Consider the following 18,273-nt stretch of genomic DNA (forward strand, 5'->3'; position numbering starts at 1 on the left):
TTCTTCTTCCTCTTTTTGCAGTTCTGGTGTACTGCAGTGCGTTGTGGCCCTTTTGAACAGTGTCTTGATGCAACTTCTTGTGTTTGTGTTGGGATGGTTGCTTTTGTAGTTCAGGACTTGGTCTGTGTGTGTGGCTTTCCTGTATACCTTTGTGGTGAATTCTCGGTTCGGTGTTCTCTGTACCATCAAGTCTAGGAATGGATAGTTTCTAAAATAAAGTATTTCTTGAATACAATTAGACACTGAAGAACGTCAACATATTCATATATGATCGTTGCATGGAAACAATCATTTTAACTGAACCACTGTATTCCCTTCGAACACCAAATTTCAATGCTGTTTTCCAATATGGAAATTGTATTTATTTAAATTTAAATACTTAACTTAAAGTATTTCTTGAATACAGTTACCAGAAATAAAAATGCTTGAGACGCAAATGGTAAATTTAAATAAATACAAGTTCCCATTATTGGAAAACAGCATTGAAATTTGGTGTTCGAAAAGAATACAGTGGTTCAGTTAAAATTATTGTTTCCATGCAATGTTCATATATGAATATGTTAATGTTCTTCAGTGTCTAATTGTATTCAAGAAATACTTTATTTTTAGTACATAAATATCAGGAAATGTAGATCAGGTTTTGAACTTTTGTGTAAATTAATTTAGTTCATTGATTAAATGTCTGTTTTACAAAAAAGTCAAATTATATTTGCATTGAATGCTCTCTGCAGGTTTAAAATAGCCACAACTTTATAAGTTTGTAGTTTTGCCTTTCTCAAATCATAGAATGATTACAGCACAAAAGGAAGCTAAATATTCAAATTCTAAAAAAAATGTCCGGAATCAATTCAAGATCATTTGCTCAAGTTAAAAGGTTAATACCTCACAGTATCATGCTATGTATTTTTATAGTTAATCTTCAAAACCAAAATGGTACAAGACCAAGAAGGTTACTCTATCCCTCAAAGGTTCATTTTTCTGTCATATCTCTGTACTACTCAAACTCTATATCACTTGGAGCTGGAGCAGCAATATAGAATAATTTGAATGTTGCATCTCTTTATGCTGATAGGACAGATCATCTCTCAAGCTTTGATTTTACACAGTCTAACCTTTAGATGGAGGATACCATCCATCCTATTATGTCGCATCACTACCGTATTTAGTAGCAGAGATCTCACAAATATAAATAGGAGAGTAACTTGAGTATTGAGTTTACAAAACCATATGGATAATTTCAATGGACAAATTTTGGCAGATGGAGAATGACATGAAAATGTGAAGTTGCTCATTTGACAAGAACAACAGAAAAATCACCTTTTAATTTGGATTACAGATTCCCTTAAGTACAGAGACACCTGGGTGTCTTAGTACACGAATCTCAAAAAGTTAGCATGCTGTTTTGGAAGTGATTAGGAAGGTGCGTGGAAGTTAAATATAAGGATGTTTTGCTACCGTTGTACAAGGCATTAGTGAGACTACCTCTGGAGTATTGTGCAGTATTTTGGCCTTTTTTTTAAAAAAAGAAAGGGCATGCATGAAATAGGAACATTTTAGAGAAGGTTCACTGAAGTGATTCCTTGGTTGGGGAGAGGTCTATCTTTTGAGGAAAGGTAGGAGCAGCTTGATATTTATCAAATGGAGATCAGAAGCATAATAAGTGACTTTGTTAAGACATACAGGATTCCGAGAGGACTTGACAGGGTGGGTGCTGAAAAGATATTTTCCCTTGTGGGAGATACTATAGCTAGGGGGATACAGTCGAAAAGCAAGGGATTTTCCACACAAGATAGAGAGGAGGAGAAATTCTCCCATTCAAAGGGCTGTACACCTTCCTCAGGGAGTGAGAAAGCAGCGTCATTCAATATTTTAAGGCAGAAGGAGATAGATTTTTGTCTAACAAGGAAGTCAAAGGTCATCAAAAATATGGCAGCGATGCAAAGTTGAGCTCACAATCAGATCACATCCTAATGAATGTCAGCGCAGATTCAAAATGTCTAATGACTCACTGCTACTCTTACTCTGAATTCATATGTTTATAGATTTAGAATGGATCCAGCAGTTCAAAACTGGGATCTGAGGCCAAATGGGCCATTTTTGTACCATGATCTGTAGTTTAAATTCTATGTATACAAGAATTAAATATGTAATATTTGTTGTAATTAGAGAATTGCTCAAAAGCATGTCAAAAACCACCATTACAGGCAACAGAAAGTTAATGAGAGATTAATGGTATCACTTGGAAGAACTGACCGCAGAGTACTTGTACAATAAAATATATTTACATGCTTTATTTTTATGGTGCATCACTGAAAATCTGTTTGCCACAGTGTAAGAGATGCAAAGTCCAAGAGTTCAAATTGTCATTAATTTTAACCATGTATTTTATTATTAGGGGATTCGAACCAAATAACAGAAAGAAAGAGTAAATTAAGCAAACGTAAGACAAATACTTGGGCGGGCACGATGGCTCAGTTGTTAGCAATACTGCCTCTCAGTACCAGGGACTCAGGTTTGATTCCAGCTTTGGGTGAAGCTTGTGTGGAGTTTGCATGTTCTCCCTGTGTCAGTGTGGGTTTCCACCTGGTTCTTTGCTTCTCCCACAGTCCAAAAATGTGCAGGTTCGGTGGATTGGTCATACTAAAAAAAATGCCCAGAGTGTTCAGGGCTGTGTCGGCTAGGTGGATTAGCCACAGTAAATGTGGGGTTATGGGATGTGGTAGGAGGCTGGGTCTTGGTGTGACGCTCTTCGGAGGATCAGTGTGGACTTGATGAGCTGAATGGCCTCCTTCTGCATTGTACGAATTCTATGTACATTAGAAGTATATAATGCTAGGTGAGACTTTATTGTTAAACACAGATGATTTCTATTTAATAAAGATAGATCTCAAAACAAAAATATACTGTATATGCAAGATCAAACTTTAACAGATCAATATAAAATAATTATTATGATCATTTAAATGCTGGTCAAAATATATGGAAATATTCTGTCGTAGGATCACGGTTTTTCTGATAATTGATCAAAATTCTGGTTCTAGTTGGGGTTGCCCATAGAGAGAGAGTATGTTTGTGTGTGTATCTGTGTTTGGGGAGGGTGGGGGTGGGGGGAGGTGGGAGGAGTAGATAGAATAAGTAGCATATTAATGAAGTAACATTACTGAAGTCAAAACACATGCTTCTCGAAAGGAGCAGAAGGATCTGTCGACTTGCACTACGGCAATTTGAAAAAATCTAAAGCTTAAACAACACTAATTGGACAGTAGTTGCAATATTTTATCAAAAATAAAACTTCAATGTCTGGGATTCTTCTGGCCTTTCCTGAGTTAGTCAAATACAAGTGTCTAATGCTACTCTGAAGATGCAACCTGGAGAATCTATAATTAGTTAAGAATGACCTGAAAGGCAATGCTTAACAAAGCAGGCAGAAAATGAAAAAAGGTCTGCTTTCAGACAACACAGGGAGTCAGATGAAAAGATGTATGAACAGCTTTAACAGTCAGACAAGATGCTAAGAAAGCAGGCAGAAGTTCACTGGCAGCTAAACCAGGAGTCAAAAATATTTGAATTCAGAGGTAAAAATGAGGAACGCCTACAAGTTTGAACTATTAGCAGTTATTTTAATCTTCAACTTTTTGAAAAATGTCAATGATCATACTTCATGTTTTCATATATTGTCAATCTCCAAAAAATTGAACTTCTAGTGATTAGAAACAAAAATTATCTTTTATATCGTTGCATTCCTGCTTATTGATTCATTTTTGAATCAATTTCTCTAGTAAATCATTTCATATTTCCAGATGACAATTAATTTAAGTTACTTATGGTTAAACATTTAGCTTCTATCATCAGAATCAGTTCAGTTCATTTCTCTGCTTTATCTCTCTTAGGAATTTTCAACACTTGTTTACTTTCATTCTCTTGAACTCCTGTGATTCCTCTCATTATCCACCTTTTTCATTTATTTATTTATCCAAATCATATTCTTAAAAAGTGATTAGCTTTACTTTTCATGTTGCATTATTGAATTCATTTATGTTTCTCCATTTTGAAAGGAGATTCTGAAAATAATTGCATTTTATTTAATAGTTATTTGGTTATATAAGGCAGTATTTCATTTTTTGTTTCCAAGTTGCTTCAAAGCCTCAGCATTCCAGCTAACTGATTGGAAAGCAATAGTATTAGACATTTTAGTACTTATGCCAGTCAAAAGCAATGAAATCAAGAGTAAACTTTGTCCCAGAGAGCTGTGGAAGCTCAAACATCGAGCATGTTCAAGATAGAAATCAACAGGTTTCTAGAGATCAATGACACTAACTCTGGTTCCCTCACCTCAGATGCGGCCAAACTTGCTTAGTTTTTCCAGCACGTTTATATTCATGTTTTTGCTTTCATTGCTTTTTAGTATTTTATTCTTTCATGGGCCATAGCCATCACTAGCAAGGCCAACAGTTATTGTCCATCTTTAACTGTCCTTGAGATAGTGCTAATGAGCTGGGTTCTTGAACCACACCAGTCTATTTGCTGTGGAAACATATGTAGTGCATCTGAGAAGGGAACTCCAGGATGTTTATCTGCGATAGTGAAAGAGCGGCAAAATAGTTCCCAAGTCAGGGTGGTGCGTACCTTGGAGGGAAACTTGTGGCATTCCCTGTATTTACCACTGTCATCCTTTCATGCATTTGAGAGTTGGACGGTTTTGTCAAAGGAGCCTTAATGAGATGTACTACAGAGCACATTGTAGATGCTGCAAACCGTAGCAATGTGCATTAGCAGTGAAATAAATGAATGTTTAAGTTGGTGAATGAGCCACTGATCAAGCAACTTGCTTAGTCTTGGATGGTGTCAAGTTTCTTGAGTCTTGTTGGGGTTGCACGCATCCAAGCAAACGAAGAGCATTGCACCCTACTCCTGACTTGTACCTTGTAGATGGTGGAAATACTTTGGCAAGCAATGTTGAGTTAGCTGCCTCACATTTACCAGCTTCTGACCTGCTCTTGTAGCCACAGCATTTATATAATTAGTCCAGTTCAGTTTCTTGTCAATGGATGTTGGTTACAGGGCTGAGACGGTTAAATCTTCCCTATTTGGAAAGGGTCATTTAAGGGCACGTGTATGATGAAAATACCACTTGAGACTTCAATTAACAGTTCAAATCTTTATGTTGTCCAGGTCTTGCTGCATATTGGAACATAGTGCTTCAGTGTCTGAGGAATTGTGAATGCCACTGAACATTGCGAAATCAATAGCAAATATTCTCATTCTGAACTTATGATGGAAGGAAGGTAATTGATGAAACCTCTGCAGATGATTGGGTCTAGAGCTATTCTGCAATATTTTACCAACAGATGGAAATTTTTTTTGTGAGCGAAAGGCATCATATGAAAAGCTTCTGCCAGATCCAGTATTTCAAGTCTCATTCAGGCAATTCATGAAGGCCAAAATATCTGATGGATCAAGTTAGAAGTAAATTACCTAAAGCAAGGCTATTCAGATTGCTGTGTGGTTGGCTTGAAGATGCCAAGTTCTTTTACCATACCCAGGAGGAAATCCAGCATGAAACTACAAGAGAATTACTGACAAATGGATTGAAGAACCGAAGTGACAGTTGACAGAACATAAAAAATAGGTCAAATTTGGGCTGATACAAAACATTATAGAAATTGAAATAGAGAACATAAAGGTGCTCAAGCCCAAATTTCAGCTCTGCAGTGTAATTTCACAAACTTTGGTGAACAGTGGTCTATTCTGTAAGTTTCAAACATTTTCCTGTTAAACTGGCCGAAATGTGTTTATTTCAAGTACAAGCATATTTCATGACAATAAAAATCAACATGAATTTTTTTGATGAGCTGCACGATAATGTACTGTGCAGCTCAATGGATTCCAGTTCTCACTTTGCTAAAAGTGCCAATATGGTATGAATCATCATTACAGAGCAGGATTAATATTAAGGCTTTGGTGGAATCACCCTTGTTGTCATTTATTTGCAAGTGTTAAATGGAAGTGTATCATGTTTAAAGGGAACCAGAGATCACGAGCAAATGCTTGTAATATGAATTTAAACATGGACAGAAGACATATTTATATTATAATTAATTCCCTGAGTAAAAAGATGTTATGGGATAAAAATCTACAAAAGCTGAAGTAACCGCTTCCATCAACCCATAGAATTCCAGCTCGAAACTCTGCCTTGCGCAACTTATTATAGTGAAGAACAGATTAAAGATATTGATTCCAGCCTGGAGATAGGACTCAGTATGAGAACAGAGGTAAGCAGCACAAGCAGGTTGCTAAACTATTGATCCTCTCTGACAGGAAACCAGCACTACAAAAATGAAGGTCAGCACACTTTCATCCAAGAAATGCTAACTGCTGGAGTGCTCAGTGGGGTGTACTCTGATAAGTGTGACTTGCCCCAACTCCAGGCTAAAAAAATCCACAAGCCATCATGTAATTATTGCTTTATAATGCCTGATATTGCGTGTATATAGCAAGCTAAATCTTTGACTTCTCACTGGGCAAGCAAACAGAAGTGACTAAGGATGACACGATTAGTCAAAACTGATTATTCTGCTTTCACCAGTGGGTTACAATGTCACTGCATAAGGTTTCACGCATCTATTTAATCTGAATCACACCTTTTTGTGTAAATGTGCCTAGAATGTAATTGTTTCAGCTAATATAATGTTCTCACTAATAAAATAGCATTTCTGTATTTATACAGGAACAAAGAGCATTATCTGTACAGAACCTAGTATTTCTTAAAACTTCTTCAGACTTGTAAATTTGAAAATAATTCAAATTAGCAGGGAAACAGCTCATTGCAGAATTAGGATGCCTTAAGGAATGAAATTTCTTTAATCTGACTTAATGAAATTTATATGGGATTCCATTCTGATCCTGTCAAGAGCAATTTATGCCAAAATTTCCTTACAAAATAATTATCATATGTCCAAATGTAGCAACCAGCACACAAGTGGAAATCAGTGTAAACTTTCAGGGCTTGATGAAAATAAGAACATTCGACAGCTACCTGTTTTTATTAAGCCCCTCTTCATATCACTAATGTAAACACCATAAACAATTGCATATATTTATACATAACCATGGCCTGGAATTTGAGAACGTGGGTAACATCTCTGAGTAAATCTGGAGTAATAAAGGTACAAATCCACTCTAACATCACAATTGCATTGAAATCTTCCAAGAAATACTTGGCTACTGGATAAGCATCAATCAGATTTTAACATACTTATTCAATCCAATATTTAAAGAAATTTAAAAATGTTCACATTTCAATTGGCTTGATAGACTAATTAAGCAAGGTTAATCAGAAAAACCTGCGAAAACAACACATCTACAATAAAAGGTGCACATTATTGTGTATTCAATAACACACTGACATGGTCATTAGTACTGTGTTCTGGACACAATAATTTGAATTTTAACATGCAAGAATATATGGGTTTGGCTATAGTAAGAAAGTTAAAATCAGCATACCAGTGATTTTGCTTCAACATACCAGCCTCTGTATTTAAACCTTATCACATTAGGCTAAGTAGAAGAAAATGCTTCACGGTAGGTGGTTTGCCCAGTTCACTCTGTGAATTGTTTAATTACTGTAAGATAAATATGGTGCTTACTATTTAACTATAGGTCCATAGATTTCTCTGAGTTCATGGAAGTGATCAGATTTGACCAGAGGGTAGATTTTATTCACTAGCATTTCAAACATCAAACACACAAATCAAGTCATTTTTTGTGTTTACAACAGTAACACGTAGTATGAGTTTAAATATAGGTCATATCGTTTGTTGCATTCACTGAATGGCTACTTCCATTATGTACTGAGGAAAAATAGTGACGACAGATGATAAATGAGTAGAAAGACACCACTTTGCTTGCTTAGGCCTCATTTTTTGAATTCCACTATTCATTGCATACTTATTAAGATAGTCAAAAATCAATAGGCCAAAACCAGAAGCTTACTATCCCTAAATATTGTTCAATCTTAATCATATCCATTACTTGACAATCTCATTTCTCAGCTTGGTTCTTTCTTTGGATATCTCTTTAACTCTTTTATCAAACATGACAATTAATAGGAAATACATTCACTTATTATTGTTATTCACCGAGATGCAGATGAGAGCAAAATTGTTTAATTTGTTTTAAAAAATGGAGGTTAGTACAGGAAAATGATGTGGAGTAGAAGATTTCACTATCATCAAAGAGATCAAAGAGCTGACTGGCTTGCTTATGTTCCTATTTCCTGTGTTCTTACATATGGAATTTGCACAGAAAATGTACAAGATCATTTTTCAACTGGAAGATACTTGGAGAACATTTTCTTAATCATTCACATTCCATAACTTTCAGTAAATATCAAAAGAAACAAATATATTACCATATGAAAAAATGTTTTTAAAAGTAGTATGATTATAACAGAGACAATTTCATTAAAATTGTAAAAATATAATTCCAAGTTCATCTAGATCAGTGAGTACAAACAGAAAATCTAGTCCATTACTTTGCTTTCAGAGACTTCCTGCTACAAAGGGGGCAGATAATCTATTGTCCATCCTTCATCAGCGCTTTAGTTTTGCTTACTGGCTTGCAGTGGGACAACAGCAACCAATTAATGGTGATTAATCTGATGCCTCCTCACCTTATATGTGGAAAGGGTTCTGACATTTAGCCCGACAGCTTATCTCACTAAAATGTGTGAATCAATCTGTCTTTTTCCATGCCTAGACAACATTTGGTCCATCACAGTACAGCGGCACCTCATTCAGTACTTTTCACACCAACATAACAGATTTAATGAGTTCTTTCTTCTTGTATATTTCCTTGTCATAGTTCATATAAATAAGTATCTTTGTAACCATTCCTGTACACGCACTGCGATTTTTTTTCCTGCGGTGTGATGCAATACTGCAGGTTGCTGGTAACAAAAATATGTTTTCAATGTAGGACATTTAACATTAAATGCACACAGCAAATAGTATATGCAAATTTATGGCAAGTAGATTATTTAGTTAATAGGAAATGAATATACATATGGAAACAGTATTTGTATTCTAGTTTTTCTGCAGAACTGACTGCAGAATTCAGTGATTTCTGATGGCTAATGCCAAATGTCGCACCTGCTTTTCTATGATAATAGCTCAGATGCTTGAGTTTGCCACTGGGGATCAAACCTCAAGCCTTTGGTTCAGGAACAAAAGGAGGTGCATTCCCCGATGGACCTTGCTCTTGGATGGCAGTGTACAATAAATGCCGCGCAGCAGACTGTGACAGCATGTGGTTGCACTTGTGTCTGCTGTGGGACCTGTAGCAGGAATTTCCAAATGCTATCACCCCTACACCAGCTTCATTCTAATTTTGATCTTTATATTGTGGGTTAGGAGAAGGAACGCACAAAATTTTAAGAAGTGAAATATAAGTATAGAATGATAGCAGATGTTATAATTTTAATAATTTATATGCAAAATACGCTGTGCCAAAGTAAGTAAACATATTGTTACTGTTAAGTTTTTTAAATCACCAGTTTATCAACTACCAACATTTGAAATGACTCAACACTTGTTTATCTTTTAATAAGGCCTTTGTTAATTACCAAATCATGTTATACAACCAAATAAAATGAGTGGAAGAACAATGCTAGCTGTCGCATTTCAGACAAGAATTATACCTTCATTTAAATGTTGGTGAGAACAGAATGTTTTGCAGGAAACTTCACTGAATGCTTTAAACTTCTGAAATACTTTACAGCTTTAATGACCTATTTATGTCAAATTTACTGTAAGCAACATATTTCCTTTTCTAAGCAAGTCCTCCACATCAAGTAAATTCAATATAATTCCATTCATTTTAATTCACAAAATACTGAATTCAACAGAATATAACTTCAAACGAGAGTAAAGTCACTACTCGAACAAGTGTTTTGAGTTACCAATAAATTGAAATATTTCTCCCCAATGCAAAAAGTACCATTTTAAAAATACAAACATTATAATTGATGTTGTCTCCAGGAAGAGAGTTTTAATTTTTCTTGTAAGTGCAACTCATCTGTAGGAGAATATATCTACTGGTATTTTAACTGCTAACATTATACACAAAACATGTAAGATTTTTCAAAGGTTTTATGTATTTTTAGATTATCACAAATATAAATGGTTCAGTCTAAAATGGTTGACTGCACCTCAGTGGGATTTGGACTGTACCTGCAATTTACGATGGAAAACACCATCTTGCATAAGTAGCTACATGATCCACTTTCAGTATAAATATCAGTGAACACTAATTAAAAATGCCCATCTTTGAAAGGCTCACATGAACACATACACAAGCAGGCTAACTAAAACTTTCCAAATTTAAAGAACTGCAAAAGAAGAAAATCACCACAGTTCTTCACAACTTAAGTTAAAAAGAACACTGGAATATGTGCATTCAAATACATCCAATATCTTTTGTGTAATTCAATATAAAAGGGTATTTAAACTTTACTGCAACAAGCTTCAGGCAGAAAGATGTGTCTCCTACTTGACCCAAAAGCATTGTGGTGTTTATTATTATAATGGATTAATTGGGATGTATTTCCTTAATACGCTCATTGCAACTGAACAAACAAAATCCTTTCTAAAGCATCCATAGAAGTTCATATTACTTCCATTATGATTACACAGGAGTTAAAAGAATGAAATTCAACATGTAGGAAATAATTTATACAGACTTATCTACACTGTGAGCTACTAAACATGCACAACACCGGAATTACTTTTACACGAAAATAATATTTAATATAGATTTGTCAAATTGTTTTGGCTACTGTAAACTTAAATCTGAAACATCCACAACGTGCTTTACAAACACAACCTTTTGGAATTATGCTTGATTAAAAACAAAAACAGATCTAATTCTCCATAATTTTAACAATGCTAGACACTGTCTTTTTGACCAAATGACTGCAATGCACACCCAAGGCTAAACAAAGAGCAACGAACCTTTAGGTTGCTGTGGCAACATATCCTCTGATATTGTCCTCCACTCAGCTGGAGTATTCACTGCTAGTAGGCATTGTGCCTTATCAGATTTCTTTTGCAACCTGCTGGCTGCAGAGTGCAATCTTTTTCCTCCTACCTCTCTCCAATTGAGATGCAAATTAATCTTCTCTGCTGATTAAATTCTCCTTAATCTGACTGTCAAGTGCAGATGTAATCGGAGTTTACAGTCGAGCAATAAAAGCTGTCAGAATGAGGGAGTGTTTTGTTCACAGACATATTATGAAAAGGGCAAGATTTGCCATACAGATTTTTAAAATTCAACTTCACTGCATCGACAAATAATGCAACATGTCAAAAAATGTCCTACGAGTTTACTGTACAGAGGTTATTTAATTCTCTGTGCTCAAGTTCTTCCTTAGGATTTTTTGAAATGCAAGCTCTGTGAAGCATGTTGCTCCTTCATATAATGCATTGCATCACAGTAAAGAAAGCAGATGTTCAACAATATCTCTGGTGTACGAAACGGTTCAAACATTTTATAACTAAAATAGTATTTATTCTTTCTGTTAACGACGTCAATTTGATAAATCTAATTCATTACTAAGGAAGTGAATTTCAGTCAAATCCAGGAATATACACCACAATAATATAAAAACAAAATATGCAGATGCTGGAAATCTTAAACTCTCACAAAGAATGTTGAAGAAACTCAGCAGATCTGACAGCATCTTTATTTCAACATGGCAGCAGTGGAGTAGGCAGTATCCAGAGCCTGGGCTTGTCCACTCAGTCCTTCTGTTTTTCCCCTTTTTCAGTTTTTAAACTTTTTTTTGATTTACCTTCTGGAGAGAGATCAGGGTCGACAGCGTGGCAGTGGTTGAAGTATGTAACGGGAATTTGGTGCTCAGCCATAAGGCATCTGTTTAGCCAGGTGGACCAGTAGCACTAGGTAGCATTGTGACATCATCGAGGCCTTCAGTGGTTGATGGTGAGGTGGCTGGTGAGTCTGGATGGAAGTCGGCAGCAAGGGGTGGGAGTCGAGTGGTGGTGACACAGCAGCACGGAGGACATTGACCCCAGCATGGGGGAAGAGAATGAACTTTTGTGGGGAAAGCCAGCGTGAAGTGACTGCATGTGGAGGACTGCAGGCCCATGGCTAAATGGGCCATGATGTAATGCTGAACTTCTAACTTTATTTTCTTTATTTTTCTACTTTTTATTAAGAACTGTAATTTTGAACTTTTATCACTTCTTTATTTTTCTACGTTGTACCTAATATTTTATGACGAGTTACCTTTGTACCTAAGATAGTGCCAGGAATGGCGACTTTGTACACTTTTCACTATGCCTGTATGGGAGTACATGTGGCAAGAAAGCCCAATTCCAATTCATTTGTAGAGAGAACAAAAGAATTAATGTTTCAAATCTGGTATGACTCTTCTTCAGCTCAAAAATAAAGATTTCTGAGTTTCAACAGCATTCTGCTTGATTAATATACATTATAAACTATCCTCAATAGACAGACAATTTCAACAATAGTTTCAGTTTCAGTTATTCCGCATGAACACCATTATAAACATTAGTCAATTTAGGAAACATTGCTTGCAATCAAATGCAAGCCCTGCAACACCAGAAGTCGCTTTAAAAATTATATTAGCAGTGACTTGTAGAACATTTGCAGTGACACTGGCAACTCAAATGTAACTATTTCTTTAAATAATCATCTGACTTCATTCTGACTTTCCTATGCCTTAATCATCCTGTTCCTTTCCTCCCTCTTGCATCATTCCCATTCCATCCCTTTGTCCCATGCCAATCCCCAGCCCTCTCATCTCCACTGTATATCTTCCATGTTAAACCTTTTCACCCATACTGTCTAAATCAATATCTTTCATGCTGCTTCCACTACCCTTTCCATGCCATTCTCTCTCTCCTGATACTGAACCCATACCATATGATCTCTATCTTAACTCAGACAGTCCCTCTAATCAAGATACCTTTATTATCAGGCTCCCCTCATCTTCAATCCAACAAAACATCTGCAGTGAAATTAGTACCTCAATTATTGCTGCACTTCCTTAAATACCTATTGCCATTCTAACCTTCCCATGCCAATTCATCTTTCATTACTTTTGCACTGTCCCTTCATATGCCAACACCATCCCTATTCCATTTCTTCATACAATCTATGTACCTATTCCATTCTATTCTTAATCCTTCCCATCCTGTCCTGACACTCTCTTCTTGTAGAGCCCTGTGCCTCATGTGCCAGATTGGTCCGCTGCCATATTGGTTGATCAGATACATTGTCCCAAACATTCTGAACAGGAGGTAACAAAATCTTTTGAAATTTTCAACATTATTGAATGACATCTGTGATGATTAATTTGAGAGATTATGTATATATACATTTATCATTCCTAAAATATGGATCTAAAAATACTGAATACAGGTGTTGGTTACTTCTGTGAAGTGTTTCTAAAATAAAAGAAAATAGGTCTGGCTTTTCTTAAGAACAGTGACCTCACTCAGTATGTGTCAGAGAATAGGTGATTGGGAGTTCCTAGAACACTGATGTAAAATTTTGAACCCTGGTGGTTTATGACAGATAAAGTACATAATGAAGGCTTTTAGCTAATCCTCAGTTTAGAATAATCAAGGACTGATTTTAGCTTAGAAAATCCAGAGACTGAAAGCATTTAGAGCAGTTTGGAGGAGTCCTGATGGGGACAGGAAATAGCCTATATTCTCACCTGGAAAGGTGTTTTAGAATAGATCAGAGAAGACATAGTTACATCAGTGGCAAGTTTTAGTTAGTGCAACTTCCATACCAAGAGTGCATGGTTAGAAATTGCAGGTTATTAAAGCTGAGAAGGTTTAAGCTTTCAGTTTGGTGAGTATTTTGAAATTGTTAAGAGTTCCTAGATTATGTCCAGGAAAATTTCCTGTAGCAGTATGTGACTGGCCCAACATGAAAGGATGAATTGTTGGACCTGGTACTTGATCTGCTTGGCCCACCTTGCTTCCAAGTGTCAGTGGGGAAACATTTCGGAAACAGTGATCATTATATTGCAAGATGATGATAGAAGAGGACAATACACAACAGAGAGTGGGAATAATTAACATGAGGAGAGCTTACTTCAATGGAGCTCAAAAAAATGCGAGGCTAGATAAACTGGAACACAATGTTGGAGAGAAAAACTGTGGCTGAATGATAGGCTACCTTCATAGCTTTGGGAACAGTCAGGGTATATTCCTTCAAAAGGAAAAAATAACGCAAATCCAGAGCTCCTTAGATGATAAAAGAAATCAAAATTAAAATAAAAAAAGACAAAGTATGCTTTTGACAGGTATCAGGTAGGAAATACAATTCGAGTGGTTTGGATGTCTGGAATGCACTGTTTGGATATGTGGTGGAGGCAAGTTCAATTGAGGCATTCAAGAGAAGATAAAACAATTATTTAAATAGAAAGATTGTGCAAGGGCAGGAGAAAGGCATAAATCACAATGCTTGGTTTATGGCCAGTGCTGAAATGATGGGTTGAATGGCCTCCTTTTATGCTGTAACACCTCAAATTCTACAGATATAAAAATACTTCACAGTTCCCAGAAGAGAAACTGGCGAACTTGTTAGGTAGAACTTAAAGATTTTATATAGGGGGATAATTTCTCTGGATTTCAATTGCAATAAATAGATGAAGTTGTTAAAGGTTGAAGCTTAATTTTGCTGGCTGTTTGAAGATTTTCTAAACTATGCTCTTTATCTGGACAGCTTTTTTGTTTTCTATTCAGAAACTTCTGTTCTGATGTTAAAGAAACACCCCTGTATCGTGTGACTATGTTTCAGTGACTGACCACTACATTAACCAAGTTTTTGAAAAGCATGTATCAAGCCAGGTTTCTCTTGGATCAGAATTGTCTAGTCATTCCATCCACTGGGATCACAACATTAATGCCGAACCACAAGTTTGCAAACGAGCACACACTGCAGAAATATTACCTGAAGCATAAAACAAAGTGATCAAAACCTTAAAAAGCAGAAACAAAAATGGTTTTACTTATCAGAATACTGTATCTTCCATGTTTCTGCTCCCGAAGTTCTGTACTAAAATGATGCTGATGTTATTGAGAGACTGCTCACAAAATTCTGTATAACTGGACCTTCCAGACAACAAACTTCTTGGCTGGAGTGATTATAACACATTTTAAAATCTTCCTGTAACATTTGGACACTGACAATATATGGGTAATAAATGTTTGTCCAGCCAGCGATATTCACACCTCACGAGCAATGAAAAAAATGATGTATCCAGGCATTGCCTACCAAATCAAAACACTTCAGACAGACAAAAACAAAGTACAACATCGAGAAAATCTTTTCTCTTTGTCAATGTTGTCAATAGAGAAATGAACTATCCACAAAAGACTGAACAACACAACAGATTTCAATAATGGTGTCTCGACATTTGAAATTTAAATATTCAATAAGGTGATGTTAAAATCAATGAAAATTGTGATGTCCAAATAATGAAATGATTTAAGTCCAATTTGGCCACTCAATGTGCATTAAAGAATGACTAAGCACCACATCAATGGCTTCACTCCAAAAACAGCATGCCATTACTTACCAGAAAAGTGAACAAAATAAGTTTAGGGAAAGAAACCAAAATTTTCATCAAGACTGTACTGCATCGGAAGAAAAGGATACAAGCTCTGATAGAGAGGTATAAGTGACTTCACAGCTCGACTGGCATTGATGCCTGTGGCACGAACAAGACTTGGCAGAAGTTTTTCATTCACAATGGCTCCATCAAAAAGAGGACCAAAAAATGGGACCTGAAAAACATTAAGCACCTCTAGAGTTATGTCACAATATGTAGTTCAATATTCACATCAAGAGAATTAAAAGTTAATTGCTAACTGCAACATGAACAATTTCTAACTTCCATCAGATGTGTGTCCTATGAGAATGTACAAAAGCAAGTACAAGCCAGGAAAGGTCCAATTGTCTCATTAAGTTCATTCATTCTATATATAATCTACCTATACGATATGCTAGTACATTAATAATGACCGTTGAAAATGAAATACGTCATATACATGATAGCAGGGATTTTAAACCATCAAACAAATGTGATATGGCTAAACCCGCAGCGCAATTCATAAAAGCCGAATTTGCATCGTTGTTAACATATTTAAATCAGCCTCCCAGCAGCAAAAGGGTGGTAAGAACAGTCAGATTTAGGTCAAAAAACATTACCAGAATTGTTTGAAAATTAGGAGGCAGCACTGATATCTTCAGCCAAATATACATACATACACACATCCATCTGCCATTTACTTTACCTCCCACCTTGACCCTCTTCCAGCAGTTGAGTTGTCCTCCACTCTCAATAGGTTCAAACTCAAAAATGACAATGCACTATTGTGACGCCCGAAACCCCAGCACAATCATTGCTGTCCAATCAGTAATTCCCTTGTAGCCACCATCCAAAGCATGGAATTTATGAATGAAAAGTAATTGCTGTATCTCCAAAGATCATGCACATTAGAATTGCTCACTACCAGGTTTGAAGATGAGGTGCAGGCGTCTAAGATTCAGTCGGAGGCCTTCTGGCTGCCTGAGTGCCTGCCTCTGACATGTCTGAAACTTTTATGGCAGAGAGAGTAGACAGCATGACCATTAGCAAAGGTTCACACCAACTCATGAGGCATTTTTACAAGGGACCAAATACTCGAAACAGGTAGATTTTAAGAGGTTTCAATCTCTCTCCAAGCCACCTGAGCTTTGTCTACAGGGCTTCATTCACCTTTCTCATTCTCCCTAATCATTGCTGCTGATATGGACCACAATCTCTACTTGTTCACCCTCCCAGCTTATATAACAGCTCAATGAGATCCTTGACCTTTGTACCAAAGAGGCAACATGCCATCTTGGGAGGAAATTTGAAGGCGCAGAAGTGCCTTTTTGTCCCTCTCACTATCCCTCTCACATTTTCATTCTTACTTCCCCGCAAGTTCAGCTCAGCCAGCCACGTAGACTCAAAGGAACCATTATTTTTACTAATTTTAATTAACAGTAATTAACAGCTAATCCTAAAGCTGAACAGAATAGCATCGTTACAGCTTCAGGACTCCACATTCTGCATGAATCTTCCTCATGTTCCTGAAATCTTGATATGTCCTGTGGTCTCATCAAAATTATGGGTTTTTACATGGGAAGGGACCAGCAGGGTCATATTATAACTAACCAAAAAGATTAATGGTAATTTCCTGTGAACAGAATCTGTTCAACAACCCCTCAACATTCCCTCCCAACCCTATTCAGCCATGATCTAATCCAGTAGCATATCTGCATTTTAACCGCCTGACTGCAGTAGATTTTATTCCCCAGGTTGTAGGAAAAATCCAAGTTTTTAAATTTTCATTTCAATAGTAGTATTTTGGGATGGTGACAATCCAGATTTTTACTTTGCATTGTACAAAGAAATGCTTTCTAATAAAATGCACATGAAAAAAATGGCATTGAATGAATGATGCATGATCACTGACTGTATTAAAGGCTGGGATTGACACATTTTTAGGTTTTCAGGGAATTGAGGAACTTGGGCATTGGTCAGAAACTAGAATTCATGCTCAACTTCAATCATGATTGCACAGAATGATAGAGCGGGCTCAACAGAACATATGATCTGTGGTTATTCTTGCCCTATCTTAATGGTTGATGTGTGACAGCATTCAACAGCTTGGCTCTAAGCTGATATCCAGTCTTTCTGGATTTCCACCCGAGAAAACATTGTTTTGGAACTTTGGGAAAAAAAAAAGTCAAAACAACAGTTTAAAAAGGAGAAGAGCAGACAAAGGAAGCACATGGTGAGGACAGTGCAGGACAGAGAGAGAGAGAGAAAAAACCTGCACAGTTACTGCCTTTGCTGTTTGAATTCGTGTATGGCTGGACATCGGAGTGCATCTGGGAAAATTAACAAACAGTGAAATTCACGACTAATCTTGGAGGAACTGTTGGGCAAAGTTCACAGCACAGAATCAGATAAGTTAATTGTTGTTTTAAGTCTGTCCAAGAGAAAGGCTGCAGTAGTGGGTACAGTGGATTCTTTCTTGATTATATGTTTTTGGAGATAAGTCTCTTGATTAAACTTAAAATATAAGCCATAGCTATTAATTTAACCTGGGGCAGTGTTTGTAGAGGAATAAGACAGTGTTATTTTCTGGGTCTGTAGATTGTGAAGGAGCAAAAATGGCCTTT

The 18,273-nt window shown here is 36.4% G+C and overlaps 1 protein-coding gene and 1 long non-coding RNA gene across 7 annotated transcripts in view; both read right to left on the bottom strand.

The window, feature by feature from the left end:
• ralgapa2 (Ral GTPase activating protein catalytic subunit alpha 2) overlaps window positions 1-18,273 on the bottom strand; it is a 585,975-nt gene that overhangs the window by 197,374 nt on the left and 370,328 nt on the right. For all 6 annotated transcript variants that reach the window (XM_043696530.1, XM_043696529.1, XM_043696527.1 and 3 more), the window contains one exon: window positions 15,718-15,845. In XM_043696530.1, the coding sequence (XP_043552465.1) occupies window positions 15,718-15,845 (128 nt within the window). The remainder of the gene's footprint in view (window positions 1-15,717; window positions 15,846-18,273) is intronic.
• Window positions 2,639-15,699, bottom strand: LOC122553058. The gene is made up of 3 exons (XR_006312606.1): window positions 15,638-15,699; window positions 4,333-8,947; window positions 2,639-2,807 (listed from the first exon to the last, which is right to left on the bottom strand). It is a non-coding gene; the product is annotated as an uncharacterized LOC122553058 (long non-coding RNA).

Source organism: Chiloscyllium plagiosum, chromosome 9 (assembly GCF_004010195.1).
Source record: "Chiloscyllium plagiosum isolate BGI_BamShark_2017 chromosome 9, ASM401019v2, whole genome shotgun sequence".
In the NCBI taxonomy this organism is placed as follows: Eukaryota; Metazoa; Chordata; class Chondrichthyes; order Orectolobiformes; family Hemiscylliidae; genus Chiloscyllium; species Chiloscyllium plagiosum.